The sequence below is a fragment of the Globicephala melas genome, chromosome 5, assembly GCF_963455315.2.
Source record: "Globicephala melas chromosome 5, mGloMel1.2, whole genome shotgun sequence".
NCBI classification, from domain to species: Eukaryota; Metazoa; Chordata; class Mammalia; order Artiodactyla; family Delphinidae; genus Globicephala; species Globicephala melas.
In genome coordinates this window covers 37,366,345-37,388,735 of record NC_083318.1, presented here as the reverse complement: position 1 = coordinate 37,388,735, position 22,391 = coordinate 37,366,345, and the positions used below count along the sequence as shown (strand labels likewise).

At 55.5% G+C, this 22,391-nt stretch overlaps 2 protein-coding genes across 2 annotated transcripts in view; one reads left to right on the top strand and one right to left on the bottom strand.

The window, feature by feature from the left end:
• Positions 1-2,061: 2,061 nt before the first annotated feature.
• On the bottom strand, positions 2,062-2,941 carry LOC138842681 (putative HTLV-1-related endogenous sequence). Its single transcript, XM_070045511.1, has 2 exons — positions 2,811-2,941; positions 2,062-2,650 (listed from the first exon to the last, which is right to left on the bottom strand). The coding sequence occupies exons 1-2, from the start codon at positions 2,939-2,941 to the stop codon at positions 2,062-2,064; spliced, it is 720 nt and encodes a 239-aa protein (XP_069901612.1).
• NSG1 (neuronal vesicle trafficking associated 1) overlaps positions 2,356-22,391 on the top strand; it is a 32,612-nt gene continuing 12,576 nt past the window's right edge. The window contains exons 1-3 of the mRNA XM_030864198.2: positions 2,356-2,542; positions 2,914-3,068; positions 6,704-6,820. Of these exons, the coding sequence (XP_030720058.1) occupies positions 2,940-3,068; positions 6,704-6,820 (246 nt within the window). The 5' untranslated portion in view covers positions 2,356-2,542; positions 2,914-2,939. The remainder of the gene's footprint in view (positions 2,543-2,913; positions 3,069-6,703; positions 6,821-22,391) is intronic.

Genomic DNA, 22,391 nt, shown 5'->3' with positions numbered 1-22,391 from the left:
AGGAACGGATTCTCCCCTGCAGTCTCTGTAGGGAGTGTGGCCTGGCTGATCCCTTGATCTCGGACTCTGGTCTCCAGAGCTGTGAGATGATACATTTGTGGTTTTAAGCCTTCCAGTTTGGGGTAATTTGTTACAGCAGGCCTGGGAAACTGACATCTGCCTACACATGCATCCCCACCTGGGAGACCTTCCGCCCACTCTGCTCTCCCTCGGGCCCCCCTGGAGGATTTCATACTTTGCCCACAGCCTCCTGCCTTCTCCCCCTGGCAGTGGACGAGGTCACTCCCACTGGTGGGCCCTCTGCTCCTTCGGAAGGCTTGCCATTTCTTTTCCCTTGTCCATCAGCTGCTGATGGGCGCAGCGTGTCTTGTGAATTGCATTGTCCACATGTGTGCCCTTCACAGGGTCTGGTGCGGCCTGGGCACCCACAAAAATACCACACAGAATGAAGCTGCAGAGTCCCAGTGACCGGCACCAGTCAAAACCCAGGACAGCATGAAAAAGCAACTGGCGACTGTCCCCTGCTGTCTCTGGGACAACCATGGGCCATCCTTGTCTCTGTCCTCCTCAGCTGACAGAGCCTTTGAGGGGGAGAGGGGTCCACACAGGGCCCAGGAGGCCCACTCTGCAGCTCCCCGTGTAGGATTCTGACTGCAGTGTTTGTGTGTGTGCGTGTTGGGGCCGAAGATGGGGACAAAGCTATTCCCTCGGTGAATGCAGCCCACAAGGTTTCTTGCGATCTGTAAGCTCTTAGTCTGGCCAGGGACGCACCTAAACCAGCACCTGAGCAGATTCTAGCTGCTCTTCCTCAACTGCTGCAGGAAGTAACGAAGCGTCAGGGAAGAGGCCCCCTCTGGTCCCCTGTAAGAACCTGGACCACACACAGATGCCTTATCGCTGTACCAGTCCTGCGTTCAAAGGGCCTTTGCCAGAAGGATGCTGAGGCCAGGCCCCAAGGTGCCTGCGTCTGGGACACCAGCCCTTCCTGGGCTGGCCAGGGGTAGTGAGTGTGCGCCAAGAGCCTGGGTCCTGCCAGGCTGCCCTGTGGTCAAAGGCTCATGTGGACCCTGCTGAGGACTTGGGCCCAGTTAAGAGAAATCCAGGCACCTCATCTGCTTGTGCCCTCCAGGGGATTTTGAAATCAAGGTGCCCATGGCCAGGTTCCTAGACTGACCTGGTGGCTCAAGGCTCAGCAGGCAGTGAGAGGATAGTGTTCCTGTTCTCCAGCTACATGGAGAGGAGGTTCTGCCGGGGTGCTTCTCTCATGGTTCTCAGGCGGCAGATGGAAAACGCTGGGTCTCAGGCCATCAGCCACGCAAAACAGAATCAGGCAAAGGGTGTCAAAGTAAGACTTTGGGGGACACCTACTCTGTGTCCTAGCAGGGCCCCAACAGGACACAGGGGCCTGGGAGGTGCCCTTTTTCCAGCAGCAGCCTTCCTCCCGCACCTAGTCTTCTTCCCCGAAACCCCTTCTCATCCGGGGAGTCCTAGGCTAGGGCTGGTTGGAAGTCTATAAAATGGGGCCCTAATCTGGGAAGCTGCGACAGTGGCTCCGATGGGGGGAGAGAGGGCCAAAGGATCGGGTTAGAAATCCCCTTCTTCGTTCCAGGACGCCCCTTCTCTGAGCCCTGGATGATTGAGGCTGCGGCTGCCGGGAGCGGACCCCAGCTTTACCTTCTGACCAGACCAGAGAAACGCTACAACGCGTCACGCGAAGCGCTCTCTTTGCCCTGGATACCTTCCCTCCCGCTACCCTGGGCGTCCCCCCACATCCGGACACCGTCCCCAGCTCTGGAGAGCGCTCCCTCCACATCCTGTACCACCAAAAAACTCCCCCCTCCATTCCCATCCGAGCCTCCTTTCACCAGGGACACGCCCTCTTTTTGTCGGCCTCTCCACAAGCCAGCCACGCACTAACCAGACCACGCTCTCGTCCCTGCCACCGCCCACAGCCTCCTGGAAGCCTCCCCCGCAGGACCCTTCCCTATCCTTCAGGACTCCCAGATCGGCTCGGCTGTAAGGGGGGCACCTTTTCCCCCAGTTTGGGGGATCGCTCCATCCCTAGGATCCCCCGCCCCTCTCTCGCTTCGAATCGCCTTGCGCCCCAGCCGCCGCCTCGGGGTTGCGCAGCCCGCACCTCTCTTTCTCCCCATCCCCGGCTTCCAGCCCTGTGGCGCCCTCCGAGCCTCCCATCCGGGGCGCGATCACATCCCCCTTATCTCCCCCCACCAGCCGAGGTCCCGGCGACCGCGGGGTCCACGGGGAGCGCCCCCCTGCGCCCGCCCCGCGCTTCTTTGTGCGGCCGGCGCGCGCGCGCTGCGTCAAGGCTGCCGCCGCCGCCACACGCACGCACTCACAGCGCGCAGTTAACCCCCGGGAGCGGCAGGAAGGGAGGTGGCGAGCGGGGGGAGGGAGCCCAATCGCGCGGTGCCCCCGCCCCGGCCCCGCGCGGCGCCGCCTCTGCCATTGCTGTGAGCGGGAGCGGGCGACGCGGAGGCTCGGAGTGCGGTCGGAGTCCAGACCTGCCGGAGCCGGGCGTGGGGTGAGTGCTGGCCGGCAGGCGGGGCCGCCGGGCGCCCGGGTTGGACCCTTCCGCCGGGGAGCCGGGTACAGGGCCGCGCATTTCCCCAGGTGGGAGGGACAGGGGTCCCTGGGCAGGTCACCGGCGAGGCGTCGCCAGGACCGGGGACGCGTCTAGACCCGCGGGCAGGGGCGGCGTCCCTGAGCTTGGCGCTTTTGCCCAGCGGGTGAGTCCATAAATACACAGCACCCACCCCCCAGCCCTCGGGCCGCGACCTCTGCGTCCTCACGACCCCTCCTCGGAGACGAGGCGGGGGCCGGAGAGCTCGCCGACGCCCGGGACAGCGGGTGGGTCTTGCTCGCGGTGACTCCCGCCCGGCCCTCGCTCCGCAGGCGGCAGCCTCGGGTCTCCCGGAACCATGGTGAAGTTGGGGAACAATTTCGCGGAGAAGGGCACCAAGCAGCCGCTGCTGGAGGATGGCTTCGACACCATCCCCCTGATGACGCCCCTTGATGTCAATCAACTGCAGTTCCCGCCCCCGGATAAGGTGAGAGGCCCCCGGTACCGAGGACCGCTGGGTGCGCACCCCCAAATCTCGGGTGGCGGCCGCAACAAAAGAAACGCGCCGCGTGCGCTGGGGACGCGAACTGGGGGCGGGCTCGGGCGGGGTGGAGGACGCCCCTCGGAGGACCACGTACCCGCGCGGGATTCTGGATCGGGTGATCTGGCCCCCCCCCCCCACCCCGCCCCGCCTTAGATGACAGCTTCTTCCTGACAATGGAACGCGGACGGGGTAGGGTCCCTTCTTGATTTTCGTGGGACTCTTGTCCGAGAGAGGCCCCTGGCCCCTCCACCTACAACCCAGCCCCGTTCGTCTCAGCCCCGGGGTACCAGGAGCTCTGGTTCTGGGGTGAGCCCAGGAGTGGTGCGGCTGCCCCTCGTGCCTTCCCGGATGATGCAGTTTCAGCCCGATTTGCCCCTTTGGGGTGGAGAGGCCCCTCTCCTTGGCCAGATGGGCCCTCCCTAGGGGCTGAATCCCCCTCCTTACCCTCTGCGCCCACCCCTCCCACATCGGCGGTAGATGCGGCAGGGTGCGCGCTCCTACACCGCCTCCTTCCTCTCTTTGTTCCTTTTGTGAAATCTCCAAATAAGCACTCGTGCTCCTCAGTATTAGGGTAACTGGGGACAGCCATTCATCATTCTCTCCTTAAAGCGGGAGTTTTTTCTTTTTGTTGAATTTAAGGAATCCCCTCTTTCTTGAATACCGCCTGCCATCAAGTAGTCTGTGTCCATTAAGAGCAATTTTTTCAAGAGTTAACATTAAAAACGCTTAAAACTCTAGACAGTTATATTGTAAAACTCCAACCTAAAATTATCCACACACATCCATTCTGACCCCCTTGCAGCTTTTCAGAATCATCCCAGCCACGAGGAAGCGCACTCTGTTCCCCCAGGTGTGCTGGCGTTAATTGTTTCATTTAATGCCTGGCAGGGAGGTTCTGACGCAGGGCTTGTTGTTTATTTGGGGCATGTTGGTGATTACTGGCCGTGGGGCAGGGGTGGGGATGAGAGACTATCCCTGCCATGGGTCCTTCCTTTCGTTATTCCCACGGTGGGCCTTTTGATAGCCTTACTCAGTTCCCCAAAGTGGTTTTGATTCCCCCAACTCTGTTGTCTGTGTTTGGGTAGGCGAGCGGGGGGCGGGGGCCAGAGCGATGCTGGAACAGGTGTTTTATTTCAAGAAAAGAGGATCAGCTGGTCACACCTGTGTACCTGGGTCAGGCATCGATGGTCTAAAAGAAGCTTTGTGGGAGGGGCAGGGCTGCCTGAGGACTCGGCTTCCGCCTCCCCCTTCCCTGTCTAGGTGTCAGACTTGCCCAGTTAGCCCAGCCTGGCGCCACCGTGCCCGCCTTCCCCTCCTGCCTCAGCCTGTGCCAGGGACACGGCATCCCCAGGAAGCACCTCTGTCAGGTGATCGCCTCCACTCAGCCTCCTCTTTGGTCCTCAGTCTGTTCCATTCCGGAACCGTCTGGCACATAGTTGGCTTATACCAGGGAGGAGGTTTCAGGCAGGTATGAAATTTTGGCCAGACAATCAGGCCATCAAGGGTAACCTAAGCAGCTCTGAAGGTGATGAGTCTCCCGTCCCTGAGATGCTCCAGACATGGGCATTCTAGCAGGGAGTGATGGTTGCGCCAGGTTTCTGAGGTCACAGATGAGGAAACCGAGTCTCCAGGCGTTTATAGGACGTGCGCAAGGTCACTTGGCTGAAGGCTGCCATCCTCCAGGATGCGGAAGCCCTGGCGGGGCCCCTTGCTCTGCCCTGCTTGGAGCCAGACCGCACTCTCACGACACATCTCTTAACCCGAACAGCGGCAACATGTTGCTCCCAGCTAGGGTTCAGGGAGGTGATGTCACCTGTCCCAGGGGACGCGTGTCCGAGGGCTGGTAACACAGTTCAGGTTGTAAATAGAATGTGTGCTGAGCACAAGGTTCTGAGGTGCAACAGTGCCGGTAGTCGCAGAGCTGGGAGCAGCCTCAGGGCCAGTCTCAGCTGACGCGTTGGAATGCTTGTTACTCACCAGGCACTTGTCCGCATGCTTTATGGCTTTCAGTTACTTTAACACACTGGCGTTAGGAGGTAACTACCACTGTTACCCCATTTTACAGGTGTGGAAATGGAGACACAGAGAGTTTAAGGAACTTGCCCGAAGTCACCTAGCTTGTTAGTGGCAGAGGCAGATGGAATCCGGGCTGATGGGATCCTGACCGGGTCCCCACTGGGCTCAGGGTCCCGTGGATGCTCTCCTCCTCACAGTAGCCCTACCAGATAGGCCTTGCACCCATGTCACAGGCCGGGAAACTGAGGTTCCAGGTAGCCAAGGGTGTGCTCAGGGTCCCACAGCTACTCAGGTACAGTTGGGGTTCGAGGATGGCAGGGTGAGGCCCAGGTGCTGCCCTAGAGATGGGTGCCCCCAGGGTGGGCACGCAGGCTGTCACACTGAGCGCAGGGAGAGCTGCATGTAACGGGAGGAGGGAGGCAAGAGTGTGCTTTAAAGGGGTGTGGCCCTTAGAGCACTTTACAGTGTCGCATGGCGTGGGCCACTTTCTTCCTGAGGCTGCATCTGGTGTCACGGCTCAGTCTGGGAGCGCCCACAGTGTCCTGAGTGCTTGTTCTGCGCTGGGTCCCACCACCACGGAGGGCAGTGTGTCCCCACGCTGTGGTTCACCCAGTGAAGGGCGTTGTCACTTGGGTGAGGAAGAGGGTGGGGGGCTGTCTCTCTCCAGTCCAACTTCCTGGCTTCTGCTCTAGGGGGTGGGCATTTGAGGACTAGACACACATAGCCCCTGGACACTGCTCCCGGACCCCTCGCCTCCACGTCCAATGGGGACAGAGAAGGAAACAGCCCTGGCAACGGGCTGTGATGGGGGCAGTGATGGTGCGGAGAGGCTGTGAGCATCCGAGGGTGGAGGCTCGAGGGGTGGGTTAGGGTGCAGCTGACGCTGGGCGTTGGGTGTCGGGAAAGGGTTTGCCTGGGGCAGAGGCAGAGCAGATTTCGTGGTTGGCAAAACATCTCCCGCTTCACAGTGGAGAGTGGAGGGGAGGACAGAGCAGGGAGACCCTTTAAGGGCTGTTGCCAAGACAAGGGAGAGAGGAGGGTGGGGGGTAGCGACAGACTCCCCAAGGTCGATTTGCTTGAAGGCTGGCTGCCTGCTCCTTCCTGGTGCTGGAGGGCAATAGTGCCCTTGAATCTTCTTGTTTTACCCGTGGCGGCATGTGAAGACCAGTGAAAAAATCAGCGCGTCCTTCCCACCACCTGGGCCAGTGAAGCTCTGGGCAGTGAAGGGAGCACCAAATTAGGAGTCAGGAGCTCTGCTCACTACTCTCAGCCCTGCCACCTACTAGCTACGTGGCCTGGACCAATGTACTTAACTTCCCTGCCCCTCCATTATCATTTTTCCCTCCTGGGGCTGCTATCAGGATTATTAATGGTAATGTGCTGAAAGTCTCGGCACAGAGGAGATTTCTAATAAGTGGTGGCTGTTCTCATTCTTTCTGTGAAATACTTCCTGGTGAAATGGTGACTCTGAACGAGGGTTTCCCCACCTGTCCTCTTTGGACAGATGTGTCCGAATGTATCTGGCTGTACTACTGACTGTTTGCTTCTGTTTCCTGGACAAGGTGGTGGTGAAAACTAAGACTGAATATGAACCTGACCGCAAGAAAGGCAAAACACGTCCTCCCAAGATAGCTGAGTTCACCGTCAGCATCACCGAGGGTGTTACCGAGAGGTTCAAGGTGAGTGGCCCTGGAAGCGGATGAGATGCTGCTTTTGCCCCCAGGAGGGGTCCACTGAGCTGCAGAGATGACCTGTGGAGTGATGGGAACAGGACGAGACACAGATATGGGCTGACCCCAGATGTGCAAAATTGACCTTGTGGTTTTTAAAATTTCTTCTTTCTTTCCTTTATCTTCCAAAATGATCAATATTACTTAGTTGTAATAACGGGGAAGACCCATCCCTAAACTTTCTTTTAGGCAAAGGTTATAAACATACGACAGATCACTTACCAAACATTAAAATCCCTTCAGTTCCGGGAGGAGGGCAGACAATAACAAAAGGGCAACCCATCGCACTTACTTGGTGCCAGGACCCGATCTGAGCCTTGGCATATGCAGGCTCAGCTAAGCATCCCTCCCCAGGAGGTCAGGACTATCCATGTAGCCCATTTTGCAGATGGGGAAGTTGAGGCACAGGGTGGTCATAGCACTGTGTGGCAGGACCGGGAGTCAGAGGTGGCCCACTGCAGAGCCCTTGTGTTCACACTCCATCTGACAGGATGTGGAGGGGTGGGGCCTGGCTGGCCCTGTACATGGGTTGCTGGAAGTGCTCACTTTGGGGAGGGAAACCTTTCTCTGGACTGTTCTTCAGGGAAGAACAGCTGCTGAAAGGGGCGGGATTGCAGCCAGGCCTGGGGACAGAGCCTTCTCCCCTGAGTCTGAGTGGCCTCTGAGGATGGAAGCAGCTGTGTTGGTTGAGGAACAAGTTAGGCTGTTGATCTTCTGGAAACTTGTTCTTTGGGAAACAGATGGAAAAATGGGGGCCCTCACCTGGATTCGGAAGGGTGACGTGGGCGACATGAGTAGGTCACCCAGGCCTCGAAGGGTGGCCGCGGCTGGCTCCCTGCTTGCCGCCCACGTGGATGTGTGAGCCGCGTCTCTATGCTGGGTGCATGGGCACCTGCCCACCTCCGTGCCCTGCAGTTTCCAAAGCCCCTTTGCACACTGCATCCTGTTCGATCTCCATGACGCACCTGTGAACTGGTTAAGGGATGAAAGTGAAGCCCAAGGAGTGAGGTGGCCTTGTGGGGTGACTGGGGATGCCAGGGCATAATGTGACTTTCAATCCTTCCCATCACTCCGTGCTGCCTCCCCGGCCTGGAGGAAAACCATACAGGGGCCGGCCAAGCCAGCGGGTGCCGTCAGAGTCGTTGTCTTTTGTGTCTGTGGGGTGTTTACTTGCGATAGCTCATCTCCTCCTCCCAGCAACCCTCCCCGAGAAGCAGGTACTATTAGTATAACCCATTCTATAGATGGGGAAGTTGAGGCGCAGAGAGAGAGGCCTGCATCTGTGGTTTCTGTTGGTGGCCTCAGGAGGGTGTATAGGTTGAGATGCTCTTCCGGCGGCTCCTGGCTTGGTAATTCATCCGTGTTGTGAGGTTCACGGGGTCAGGTTGGACTGACCTAAGGTCAGTATCTCTCTCCCACTCTGGCCAGCTGCGTGGCGTGTGCCTCATCTGCTGCCACGTGCGTGACCTGCCCTGTCCACGCCCGGGGATCGACCCCCGGCTGAGGCAGAGGTGACCTCAGTTTTAAGGGCACGATAGCCATCATCCCGATGGCAGACGCCATCTGGATATCTGAGCGTGTCTGGGTTTGTCATTCCTGATTTGAACTCTGCCTCTCCTGGCCCCGGCATTTTGTGTGTCCACAAAGCAGCTTGAACTGCTATCCCTTCGTCTGTTGCTTGCATGCCAGGCTCCGTCCCCACCTCTGGGGTCCTTTGTTGGTGCTTTTCATGAACGCTCACCTCATGCAGGTCCCCATGTCCCTTGTTCAAGGCGTGGGTGATGCACGTGGGCCATCAGGGCTCTCGGCAGCCACAGCTGGGCCTTTGTGTGGTTCCCTGGCTCCAGTTGCCCGGAACCTGAGGACCCAGAAGATCCGTGCCTGCCCCAGTGGATCAGGCTGTGGTGGCAGAAGACCTGCCTTCTCTGCTCCCACCTCCTGGGATGTCCAAGAATGTCTAAGAAGGTGGTATATGCAGCTGGTGCTCAGGGGATTATTGCAGTGCAGTGGCCGTTTCCCCAGTTCTGCACATAAACCAGGCATGTCTGTACGTTTAGATCTGTGGCCTCCCTGTGGTTCACAGCCACCCGGAAGGGGGCGTCATTGCCTCTTTTGCAGATGAGGCTGTTGAGTCCCAGGTGGTCACCGGGGGCTGCTGGGGTACTCCCCATGACTCTACCTCTGAGGCCAGCACCCTTCCTCACATCTCCTGCCATACACACCTCCCTATGGGCCCCAACTTCCAAGTCCCAGACCCCGTTCCCCTTCCGTCACCTTCCAGTGCCAGCTCAGATATCACCTCTGCCGTGAAGCCTCCTGGGATTAACCTCATTCTCCTGGTGTTTCCACCCCCCTTTGTAACGAGGCAGTAACAGCATCTAACAGTAGCGGAGTGCTCCCATGAGCCAGACTCTGGGTCAACCTCGTTACGCTTATGATCTCATTTTATACTCAGAAACCTCATGAGGCAGGCACCATTATTATCTCCATTTTACAACTGAGGGAAAACCAAGGCAGAGATCTTGAACCCAAGCAGCCTGCTCTTGGCTGTAACACCTGAGGTCCACGTGGCTTCTGGAGGACACATTTGCATGGGATGCTTTCAGCCCCAGGCAACCTATTGCGCTTCTGGATTGTTCTGCTTCTAAGAAGCCTTTTCCTTTGTTGATTCAAAGCGAGAGAGAGGCATGGACATATATACACTACCAAACGTAAGGTAGATAGCTAGTGGGAAGCAGCCCCATAGCACAGGGAGATCAGCTCGGTGCTTTGTGACCGCCTGGAGGGGTGGGATAGGGAGGGTGGGAGGGAGGGAGATGCAAGAGGGAAGAGATATGGGAACATATGTATATGTATAACTGATTCACTTTGTTATACAGCAGAAACTAACACACCATTGTAAAGCAATTATACCCCAATAAAGATGTTAAAAAAAAAAAAAAACCACTTCCCAGTGACTGCTGCCCTGTGGCCTCGATCCGAACACAAGTCGCCCTCCTTCCCAGCAGCCTTCGGATATGGGGGGGCCCACGTACCCCGAGTCCTCTCCCGTGTAAGCATCATTTTTCTGCCTTCCTTTCCTTTTATGTCACGGTGACCAGACCCCTTTCCCTGACTCGTGCTTCTCTCTGGGTGTGAGGCCTGTCACCTGGTGTCCCTGTGAGTGGGATGAGTGTCCAGTGGGGTGGCCCTGGTAAGCAAAGGCCCCCTGACCTGAGTCGGTGACCTGGGGGAGAGACAGAGCATAGCGCCCCCTGAGCCACCGTCAGGCAGAGTGCAGGTGCGGGGCTCTGGGTGCAGACAGAACTTTCCAGCCCCTCTGTGTCGGGCAAGAGAGGAGCTCCCTGATGCCTCCCCTCTGGTGCTGGACACATGTGCAGTGACAACTCCATATGTCAGGGGATGACAGACTGGGCTGTTGGCCCCCAGTGATGGGGACTTGGTGAGATTTCCAGAGACCCTCGCTTGTTGGGTAAGTTTGATGGCAGCTCCTGAGGGAGCCCTCTCTGGGCCATGAGTGGGTGTGAGCCCTTTACAGGTGATCACACATTCAGCAGGTGACTTGCCCAGGGTCCCACAGTCAGCGCGAGGCGACCTGGCCAGCTTGACCCAGAGGCCTGTGGGCCTGAGTCGCTCAGCTGAATGCCCCGCATCCTGCACACCTCCTGCCTTTGCTCCAGAGCCCTGCTGAACAGGAAGCTGGTTTACCGGGCTGCCTGCGTGCCGGCCGTGGGGTCTGTGCGCGGGAGGTGGCCTCCAGGTGTGGTCTGGGGCCACCTGTGTTGGAATCACCGGAGGTTCGATTTTAACAGAGAGACCCTGGCCCCTGGGGACGTGCATGGTAACAAGCTCTCCAGATGATCCTGCTGAGTTCGTGACCCTTTATGGGTGGGCTGCGTTCCAGCACCAGGACTGGGCAGGCTCAGGAGGGCTGGTGCCTTTTGGAAATGCTAAGAGTGCTGGCCTTTCTGGAATGTTCTCTCGGCCTTTTACTGCCCAGTTGTGTTTCTGCCATCTCTGAATGCACGCACACAGCGAGGCGTGCTTCCCTGGTGGGAGACGTCAGCTGGCTGAGGGCTGGGGGCTGTCTCCTGGAAAACTGGGATGTGTGTGGGCAACGGAGAGGAGGACCTCTACCCCTGCCCCCGCCTCCCACTTGAGGGTCAGTCACAGCTGTGGCTGGAACAGAGCATCTTCCTCATCCTGCTGGTGGTAGGGCAGCTTCCACGTGGCTCCCCAGCCCAGCTGTCTCCTCGTTCTTTTCGGCTCCGTGTGTGAATCGCAGAAATGAAATCGTGCCTTTCAGTGTTGAAGCAACACGTAAATAACGTGCCCCCCTTTTGTCTGCGATGTGTGTAGTTCAGGAGCGAGGTGCCCCTGCTCTGCCCCTCATCTTTGTGTACCGGCGGATGGCATCCTCGAGATGAGATGTCCTTTTGGATGTTGCTTTATGATTAGCACCCGGGGATTAATCTGTTGGCTGCGAGGTTGCTAGGCTGGTTGCTAGGTAACTGCTGGCTGGGGAGAGGGTTTTCTGAGGCTCTGCCACACAGGGACTGCTGGATGAGTCACCCAGAGGTGGCCCAGAGTCTAGGCTTCCCGAAAAGGTGAGTGTCAACGAGGAAAGCAGTTGTTGAATTACCTCGCGGTGTGTCTATGCCGAGAATAAACACGGGCCCGAGATGTTTCTCAAATTAACTAAACCTAAACAGTGTTTTAATTGCACAGTCCCCCTCACCCATGCAGAGCGGCGTGTCGCAGTGCTGCTGAGGCTGCTTCTTCACGCTCGGAGGATGGAGGGGCCATACTTAGGCAGATTAAAGGAAGGTTTATGCTTGTGACTGCCGTGATGGAGGGCTGCTGACGCCTCCGACATCTACACACCGTCTCGTTGTGAGTTCAGGGTTTGGGCGAACAAGACGCACCCCCTCCCCTGGTTCCATGTTGCCCTCGGGGCTTTCAGAGATTCCAAGGTCGGCATTACACAGTTGGTGCAGGGCTGGGAGAATGTCCTGGAAGGAGAGACCAGGTTTGTTTGAATAGTGTCCATGTGCTGCAATGGGGGTCCCTTTGCCTTCTGTCAACAGATGAATCTGTGGGTGGTTCGTATCTTTTCTCACATCCTTAATGACCTTGAGCTTCCTAGGTGTCCATCTGTTTTCCACCCTCTCCAATAATCCCCTGGTGTGTTTCAAGATGCATTTGTTAAATATTTATGAACGGCGGCACCGTTGCCTTGGCACTCAGCAGTGGGCGTGGTCTTTGCAAGGTGGCACTGGGGATCCTAGAAATGCATCTCAACACTGTCACCTTCAGCAGGGCGTCATGCAGGGTTCAGCTGCCCCGTTTTGCGGTTTCCTGGCCCAGCTAGAGAGTGGGAGCTTCATCTGGAATGGAATAATTAAGTGGGTTGAGTCATCTGGGGGTGTGTCTGTATGTTCATTTTGTGTGGGTTACCGAAAATACTTAGTGCTGTAAATGCTTGGAGATGTCAGGATTCATCTTATTTTTCCAAGATTTTTTTTTCTTAACTGCATTACTCAGCAGAAAAGCACATTTTTTTTTCCCCTCTCCCTCCTGAGGGTGGGAGGGCAGAGAGAGCAGAGTAAGGATGACCCAGCCGCCATCGACCCAACGCTGCCTGCCTGGGCTCTTAGTAACAGTCTTGAAGGTTGATCTTACTGTCCTAATTTTGGAGGTGGGGAATTAAGGTCAGAGAGGAACCGGCCCAAGGTCAGCCAGCTAATTGGGGATAGCAGTAGGATTCGGCCCCACGTCCATCTGACACTGAGCCCGCCAGGCTCTGCTTTCCATACCCACAGCTGCATGGGGCCTGCGGGGTGACTCTCCCCTGCTGCAGATGCCCTAGTTCCCATCCCAGCTGGGCAGTGACCCCCGGGAGGCTCCCCGGCAGGAGAGGAGATCCCAGGCCAGAAAGAGCAGATGGGAACACAGCAAATTCAAGTGCCCATCGAGCTCCTCGTCTATGAAACAGGGTGACTGCTAATTCCCGACTCATGGTGAATATTTGGAGAACAGGTATAAGGGCCAGGGCCTTGTAAGTCGAGTGGCCGTGTAATTCATGGCCCAGACCAGGACACTTTGGAGGGTGATGGTGGACCCTGTGCATTTGGGATGCCGGAGCAGTAACTGTCAGCCAGGACTGTCCCAAGCATCTCGGGCACATGGTCCCATCCTTATAAACTCCTAATAAAGTTCACCCCGAGGCCCATATCCTATTTGCTGTCCATTCCTGGCTGTTCTTTCCAGAAAACACCCCTTGACCCCTCTTGCCTCTGGGGCAGGGCTGCTCTGGCTTGGGCTCACCATCTCTTCCGGACCCCTGCCACAGGCCGGCCTCCTGCCTCTGGCCCTTTTTTTTTTGGTAGTAAAATATACATAATATAAAAGTTACCATTTTAAAGTGTTCAGTGCCATTTACTACATGCGTGGTGTTGCCCAACCATCACCATTATCTATTTTCAGAACATTTTCAATCACCCCCAGAGGAGACCCCATACCCATTGGCAGTCACTCCCCATTTCCCCCTGCCCTTAGCCCTAAGCAACCACTAATCTCTTTTCTGTCTCTGTGGATTTCCCTATTCTGGACACTGCATGTAAGTGGAATCATACAATATTCGGTCCTGTATGACTGCTTCTTTCACTTAGGATGATGTTTTCAAGGTTCATCCAGGTTGCCGCATGTATCACTGCATTATTCCTGTTTATGGCTGAGGAATGTTCCATTGAACGGGTAAGACTACATTTTGTGTATCCATTCATCCATTGATGGACATTTGCATTGTTTCTACCTTTCGGTTAAGTGTGAATAGTGCTGGAGGGAACATTCATGTACAGGTTTCTCTGTGACCACCTGTTTTGAGTTCTCTCGGGTATGTAACCGGGAATGGAATTGCTGATTCGTGTGGTGGTTTTATGTTTAACATACTGAGGAACTGCCGTTTTCCACAGCAGCTGCACCATTTTATATTCCCACCAGCAGTGTACAAGGTTTTCACTTTTTCCATATCCTCACCAACACTTGTTACTTGTTTATTTTTTTATTATAGCCATTCTAGTGGGGGTGAAGTGTATCTCATTGTGGCTTTGATTTGCATTTCTTTTTTTTTTTTTTTGCGGTATGCGGGCCTCTCACTGTTGTGGCCTCTCCCGTGGCGGAGCACAGGCTCCGGACGCGCAGGCTCAGCGGCCATGGCTCACGGGCCCAGCTGCTCTGCAGCATGTGGGATCCCCCCGGACTGGGGCGCGAACCCCTGTCCCCTGCATCGGCAGGCGGACTCTCAAGCACTGCGCCACCAGGGAAGCCCTGATTTGCATTTCTTAACGGCTAATGATGTTGAGCGTCTTTTCCTGTGTTGGCCATTTGTTTATCTTCTTTGGAGCGATGTCTATTCAAGTCCTTTCACATTTTAAATTGGGTTGTTTGTCTTCCTGTTGTTGAGTTGTAGGAGTTCCTTATATGCTCTGGATACTAGATCCTTATCAGATGTATCATTTGCAGATATTTTCTACCATTTTGTGGGTTGTCTTTTCACTTTCTTGCTAGTGTTCATTAATGCACAAAATTTTAAAATTTGGGTGAAGTACAGTTTATTTTTGTTGCTTGTGTTTTTGGTGTCACATCTAAGACACCGTTGCCAAATCCAAGGTCATGAAGATTTACCTCTATGTTTTCTTCTAAGAGTTTTATGGCTTTTAGCTTTTATATTTAGGCCTTTATTCCATTTTGAGTTAATTTTTGTATATGGTGTGAGGTCAGGGTCCGACTTGATTCTTTGGTGTGCAGATATCTAGTTGTTCGAACACCATTTATTGAAGAGACCGTTCTTGCCCCATTGAATGGTCTTGGTGCACTTAGCGAAAAAATCAGTTGGCCATGAACACATGGTTTTATTTCTGAACTCTCCCTTCTATTTCATTGATTTATATGGCTGTTCTTATGCCAGTCCCACACTGTTTTGATTACTGTAGCTGTAAGGTTTTTTTTTTTTTTTTGGCGGTACACGGGCCTCTCACTGTTGTGGCCTCTCCCGCCGCGGAGCACAGGCTCCGGACGCGCAGGCTCAGCGGCCATGGCTCACGGGCCCAGCCGCTCCGCGGCATGTGGGACCCTCCCGGACTGGGGCACGAACCCATGTCCCCTGCATCGGTAGGCGGACTCCCAACCACTGCGCCACCAGGGAAGCCCTGTAGCTGTAAGTTTTGAAACTGTAAGCTTTGAAATTGGGAAGCGTGAGTCCTCTAGCTTATTCTTCATTTTCAAGATTGCTTTGGTGTTCACTATACCTTGCAATTTCCATTTCTACAGCAAAGGCTGTTGGGATTTTGATAGGGATTGCACTGAATCTGTGGATCAGTCTGGGAAGTATTCCCATCGTAACATTATTAAGTCTTCCAATCCATGGTGCTTTTCATTTATTTGGGTCTTCTTTCCTTTCTTTCAGCAACGTGTTATAGTCTGCAGTGTATACATTCTTTCACTTTTTACTCTAGGCGATCAACTGCAGTAGTATAAGTAAATCCCGTGACTGTCACCAATGCAAATCCCAAGTGTTCTTTGTATCACACTGCAGGTGTTGCCAAGATTTTGGGAAGTGCTTAGTCCCATCTTTCCTTTGAAATCACAGTATTATAAGATCTTGTTTTTCTTGGTGTGTTAATAAGGAAGCACATGCATAATATATCACAAATGCACATTTTTGCAATATTTTGATAATAGTATTTCAGTGTGATTGGTTTTTTTTCCTGTGTGTTGTGTCTTATGCATTTTAAGCATGATTCTGAGAAGGATTTACAGGCTTCACGTAGCTGCCGGAGGTCAGTGGCACAAACATGGTGGAAACCCTACACCAGGCTCTCCCTCGACCCCCGCTGCTCCCACACACTGTTCCTTAAAGCCCACTGCCCACAGCAGTGGAGTGAGGGTCACCATGGGGCACCCGCCGGAGGACACGGGGTGATGAGTACAAATCCCTGTACAGTAGCTGGAATTTCACCCCACTGTGTCCTGCTTTAGAGCTTTTATTGACAGCTGCACAAAAGTGGTGTCAATTTAGGGACCATGTAGTATCTGCTCTAACACACACGTAAATTGGTGGCAAACATCTGTCCTTTAGGCAGCTGGCGATACCTCCCAGCGCTATGAGAAATGCTAATTTGGGACATAATAGAGGGGCAGCCATCTTCTGGAATCCCGCAGCGCCCAGGAACCGTCTGGGCTCCCACCTCTTGGTGTGGCACATGGGGTCCTTTGTCACCCACCCGTGCCGCTCTCCTGCAGGACGTGTGATGCTCCAGCCGCACTGGCTGAACACACTGTGTCCTGGATGCCTGGGGCTTTGGTACAACCTCTCTCTCCCTCTGACTACAACACACTTGCCCGAGCTTCCCAGGAGCGCTCCCCGTCCTTCAAGACCAGACACCCCCTCCTGGACCGCTTCCCCGCATGGGGGGGTTTGGCCTCTGCTCCCACCTTCCCCTCCCGGTTCTCACTCTGTGCTCTGGTGAGTTAACACCACTCAGCAGAGACCAGGGCTGACCCTGCTGGCCAAGGTCACTCCATGGTGGCCGGGAGCCTCCACCAGCCACTGGGGATTCCGTTGATGTAGGAAGGCAGGGCCTTGGGGCCCAAGACACTTTTGCCTTTGTGGGCCCTTTCCTCCTTAAAAAAAAAAAAACAAAAAACATCTTATGACTGTCTTGGACTAAAGATGAATATAATCCAGGCTGGATTCATTACTATTTTTTTTTCTGGTTTTGAAGAAAAAGTTAAGACCATTTTCTGGGGTCACTAAAAGCATCGCGGGCCCCAGCACTGGGTTTTGTGTGCCTGATAGAGATGTCGGCCCTGAAACAAAGGCCCTGCCTCTAAGGAAACACCCTTCTGCCAACCAAGGGCCTCCATGGCCTTCATCCCTGGCCCCCAGGCCCACAGCCCCACCCGGAGAGGACAGCGGCAGGTTTGGGTACTGCCCGTCCACCCGGGTCCCGGCCTCCGGGGGACCCTGGAGGGCAGAGCTGCCCGGGGTCCTGCCCCCTTCCTGCGCATGATCATTTCCTTAATAAACCCCGGTAAACTGAATTTATGTTCCACTTGATGTGTAGATGCTCTGGGTTGGCTCCTGGCACCCAAGGGCTGCCCTGTAAGTCCTCACTGGGGGATGGGCTACCTGCCAGCTGCATCCACCCACTGACTCATTCACTCGTCTCCCTCTGCCTATTGTGTGGTTTCAGCCCTGCCCGCAGGGGCTCGGTCTATGGGGAGGTGGGCTTGCAAGGAGGTGAATTAGTTTCCTGGGGCAGCTGAGTGGCGTAAAACCACACGCATTCATTCTCTGACAGTCCTGGAGGCCAGAGGTCCTGAATCAGTCGCACTGGCTGTGCTTCCTCTTGCAGCCTCTGGAGGTGTGCTGCTTGCATTCCTTGGCTTGCAGCTCCTCCCTCCATCTGCAAAGCCTGCGGCACAGCATCTCCAAACTCTCTCTGCTCTATCTTCCCATCGGCGTCTCCTCTGTGGCAGATTCGCCCTCTGCCTCCCTCTTATAAGGGCGCCTGTGGTTCCACTGAGGGCCCCTCTGGATAATCCAGGATAATCTTCCATCTCAAGACCCTTGACTTGATCATATCTGCAGAGTCCCTTTTACCATGTAAAGTGGCATATGCAGGTTCCAGGGATTGGGACCTGGATACCTGTAGGGTATCAGCCGGCTTCCCTTGGCCTAGTCGTCTACATGTCTGAGCCTCCGTTGCCCCGTTGGTAAGATGCAGTCAGTAACGTGGCCTTGCAGGTGCTGTCGTAGGAGTGTACAAGCTTTATTTAAACCGCCTACCGTACGTAGTGCAGAGGCAACGAAGTTTCTGGAGCTGCCATCAGTATGGTGTTTTGGTGCAACAGGGCAGAGCTTGGGTGGGAGCTCAGGAGCCCCCTGGCTGCAGAAGTTCGACGCAAAAGTGGGATCCACTGTTCACCCCCACGGTTCTCAGCAAGGCGGTGGGCTCACATACTGATGCCTGGGTGTTGCTCCTGGTCTGGGGTCCGGGTATCGGGGTCTCCCAGTCTGGAGTCCGGGTATCAGGGTCTCCCGGTCTGGGGTCCGGGTATGGGGATCTCCCGGTCTGGGGTCCGGGTATCGGGGTCTCCCGGTCTGGGGTCTCCCGATCTGGGGTCCGGGTATGGGGATCTCCCAGTCTGGGATCTGGGTATCGGGGTCTCCGGTCTGGGGTCCGGGTATCGGGGTCTCCGGTCTGGGGTCCGGGTATGGGGATCTCCCGGTCTGGGGTCCGGGTATGGGGATCTCCCGGTCTGGGGTCCGGGTATTGGGGTCTCCCGGTCTGGAGTCTCCCGGTCTGGAGTCCGCGTATTGGTGTCTCCCGGTCTGGGGTCCGGGTATTGGGGTCTCCCGGTCTGGAGTCTCCCGGTCTGGAGTCCGCGTATTGGTGTCTCCCGGTCTGGGGTCTGGGTATTGGGGTCTCCCGGTCTGGGGTCCGGGTATGGGGATCTCCCGGTCTGGGGTCTGGGTATTGGGGTCTCCCGGTCTGGGGTCCGGGTATGGGGGTGTCCCGGTCTGGGATCTGGGTATCGGGGTCTCCGGTCTGGGGTCCGGGTATCGGGGTCTCCGGTCTGGGGTCCGGGTATGGGGATCTCCCGGTCTGGGGTCCGGGTATGGGGATCTCCCGGTCTGGGGTCCGGGTATTGGGGTCTCCCGGTCTGGAGTCTCCCGGTCTGGAGTCCGCGTATTGGTGTCTCCCGGTCTGGGGTCCGGGTATTGGGGTCTCCCGGTCTGGAGTCTCCCGGTCTGGAGTCCGCGTATTGGTGTCTCCCGGTCTGGGGTCTGGGTATTGGGGTCTCCCGGTCTGGGGTCCGGGTATGGGGATCTCCCGGTCTGGGGTCTGGGTATTGGGGTCTCCCGGTCTGGGGTCCGGGTATGGGGGTGTCCCGGTCTGGGGTCCGGGTATCGGGGTCTCCCGGTCTGGACTCTCCCGGTCTGGGGTCCGGGTATTGGGGTCTCCCGGTCTGGGATCTCCCGGTCTGGGGTCCGCGTACCGGGATCCTTGGAGGCTCCTGTGATTCTGGTACACAGCGCCGTTGGGGCCTTTTCTGTGCTCAGGTCGGGTCACTGAGGTGATGGCTGCCCCTCCTCTTGTGTGCGCCGCGGGCTTTTCGGCCACCTGTGCGTCCCATTGTTCCCGTTGTAGGTGCTGCCTTTTCAGTGGCTGGGCCTCCGTCGCGTGTACAGGAAGGTGCTGGATTTGATGGTCTCCAGGCATCTTCCTTGCTCTGAGGCCACAGCCCTGAGGGAGTGGGGCTTATGTTGTTCAGTGAGGGGCTGCTCTGCCCAGGTCTCCTGGACACCCCACTGTAAATGTGGGTGCCCCGCCTTCACAGCTGAGAGGGGACTGAGGGTCAGGGGCCAGATGCCCTTTCCAGAGTCACTGTGTGTGTTGGCCGAGCAGGCCTAGAACCCAGGGCGCTTGACACACAACGGGTAGTGGATGGGTGGCTTGTCTCTTGGCCAGAGTATTTCAGAATTGGCGGAAAGATGGAGCCTCGGGCGATCAGGGCTCTCCAGGGTGCTTACAGCCGTGGTGTGCCCATGTGGAGAAAGCCAGAGGGTACTCCCAGGGCCTGGAGGAAACAGGTATGTCTGGCTAAGTGATTTCACATTCTGTTCTGGAATATTCTTAATTGTCTCATGGGGGTGGGAGGTGAGGGAGGTTCATGAAACTCTCCAAACTGGGACAGAGTTTCATGTCACTTGACTCAGGAAATGGTAGATACTGGGTTATGGGGGACACATGCGCTCTCGGTGTCCAGAGAGGCTGGCACGTTCCAGAGCCCTCCGGGAGGCAGTGGGCCTGGCCAGGGCTTTGGCGAGGAGGAGGGAAGGCCGCCAGCCTGGCCAACTGGGGAAGGGACAAGGGCGACCTCCGGGGGAGGTGAGCCAGTGCTGACCACTCAGGGCCTAAAACAGCCTTGGTGTTAGGGGCTGTGTTAGTTTGCTAGGGCTGCCGGGACAAAGTACATCGACTGGGGGACTCCAACAGCAGAGATGTATTGTTTCCCGGTTCTGGAGGCCAGAGGTCCAAGACTGAGGTACCAGCAGGTACCCTCTGAAGCCTCCGGGGGAGAACCCTTCCGTGCCTCCTCCTGGCTCCTGGGGCGGGGCGGGGCGTTGCCGGCAGTCCCTGGCTTTCCGTGGCTTGAAGGTGCATCACTCCATCCTCCATCTTCACGTGGCCGTGTGTGTGCGCCTCTGTGTCCAGATGTCCCCTTTTCATGACACAGTCATACTGGATTAGGACTCACCCAAATGACCTCAGTTAATTGAATCACCCCTGCAAGGACCCTATTTCTAAATAAGGTCACATTCACAGGTGCCAGGCTTAGGGCTTCCACTTTTTTTTGGGGGGTTGGGGCACAATTCAACCTTGACTGGGGTGCAGCACATGGGGCTGGCAACATGCTCTCCAGCCCTTGATAGCTTTTCATTCTCTTGATAAACGTGTAAGAGTGTGAGGCCTTGTCCCTTCTTCAGAGACAAGATGCGCAGGCGACCTGCTCGTCACACAGGTGGCGGGTGGCAGAGCCAGGATCCAGTTCGGAGCCAGCTGGGGATCTTCCTGGAAAGGCCTGCGGCTCGCTTCTCAGGCCTCTCAGGCCGTGGTGACTGCAGGGGACACCATGCCATGTAGGGAAATGTGCTTTCCAGCTCCGAGCAGACTCTGGGGCCCGGGAGAGGCCCGGGGTTCACTGAGGCGTGGAGGGGGGAGGGGGACAGCCCGCCGTTGGGGGCTGGGGTTTGCCATGCCCCATGCCTCCTGCTGATTCTCCGGGGATCTATTCCTTTGCCTTCTCCCTCGGCTGCTTGGGGGACTGTCGTGTTCTCATTTCTCAGTTCTGTGAGCTCCTTGGCCATCGGGCCCAGGAATCCTGGATGGAAGGCCCAGGCCAGGTTCCAGGAGGACGGCCCTGAGGAGGTGGTTCCACACGGTCCTGCAGAGAGGGGGGGGTTCTTTTTATACCTAAAAGATGGGGTACTGTGAACCAAACCCCACGTGGCTTCTGATTCAAGGGATAGGTTTAAGGATGCACGTCTCTCCAAGACTTGAGATTATACTCTTTTAAATTTTTTTTAATTAAATTAAATTTTTTTAAAAAATTATTTATTTTATTTATTTATTTTTGGCTGCGTTGGGTCTTTGTTGCTGCACGCTGGCTTTCTCTAGTTGCGGCGAGCAGGGGCTACTCTTCGTTGCAGTGCGCGGGCTTCTCATTGTGGTGGCTTCCCTTGTTGCGGAGCACGGGCTCTAAGCGTGTGGGCTTCAGTAGTTGTGGCACGTGGGCTCAGTAGCTCTGGCTCGTGGGCTCTAGAGCGCAGGCTCAGTAGTTGTGGCGCACGGGCTTAGTTGCTCTGCGGCATGTGGGATCTTCCTGGACCAGGGCTCGAACCCGTGTCCCCTGCATTGGCAGGCGGATTCTTAACCGCTGCGCCACCAGGGAAGTCCCTATACTCTTTTTTAAAAAATTGAAATGTAGTTGACATATAGCAATATTTTAGTTTCAGCTGTGCAACAGAATGATTCAATATTTGTGTGTATTGAGAAATGATCACACTGTAAGTCTAGTTAACATCTGTCACCACACAGTTACAATATTTTTTCTTGTGATGAGACCTTTTAAGAGCTACCTTCTTATCCACTTTCAGATACGCAGCACAGTTTTAAAACTGTAGTCACCATGCTTTATACTACATCCCCAGGACTTATTTATCTTTAATTGGAAGTGTGTGCCTTTTGACCCCCTTCACCCATTTCCCCCACCCCCCTGCCTCTGGTACCACCAATTTGATCTCTGTATTTATGAGCTCAGTTTTTATTTTTTTTAAGATTCCACCTATAAGTGAGCTTGAACAGTATTTGTTTTACTTGGTCTGACTTATCTCACTTAGTATAATGCCTTCGAGGTCCACCCATGTTGTTACAAATGGCAAGATTTCCTTCTTTTTATGACTGAATAATAGTCCGTTGAATATATATACCACATCTTTATCCAAGCAACTTAGGTTGCTTCTGTATCTTGGCCATTGTAAATAATGCTGCAGTAAACATGGGCGTGCAGACATCTTTTCAAGTTAGTTTTTTCATTTCCTTCAGATAAATACCCAGAAGTGGGATTGTTGGATCACATGGTAGTTCTTTTTTTTTTTGTGAATTCATTTTTTAATTTATTTTTGGCTGTGTTGGGTCTTCATTGCAGTGCGCGGGCTTCTCATTGTGGTGGCTTCTCTTGTTGCGGAGCACAGGCTCTAGGTGCGTGGGCTTCAGTTGTTGTGGCATGTGGGCTCAGTAGTTGTGGCTTGCAGGCTCTAGAGCACAGGCTCAGTAGTTGTGGCGCACGGGCTTAGTTGCTCCGTGGCATGTGGGATCTTCCCGGACCAGGGCTCGAACCTGTGTCCCCTGCATTGGCAGGCGGATTCTTAACCACGGTGCCACCAGGG

Coding starts and splice junctions, on each gene's coding strand:
- LOC138842681 (XM_070045511.1), bottom strand. CDS start 2,941: ATGGTTCCGGGAGACCCGAGGCTGCCGCCTGCGGAGCGAGGGCCGGGC. Junction 2,651..2,810: donor CTCGTCTCCGAGGAGGGGTC/GTGAGGACGCAG, acceptor TGACCTGCCCAG/GGACCCCTGTCCCTCCCACC.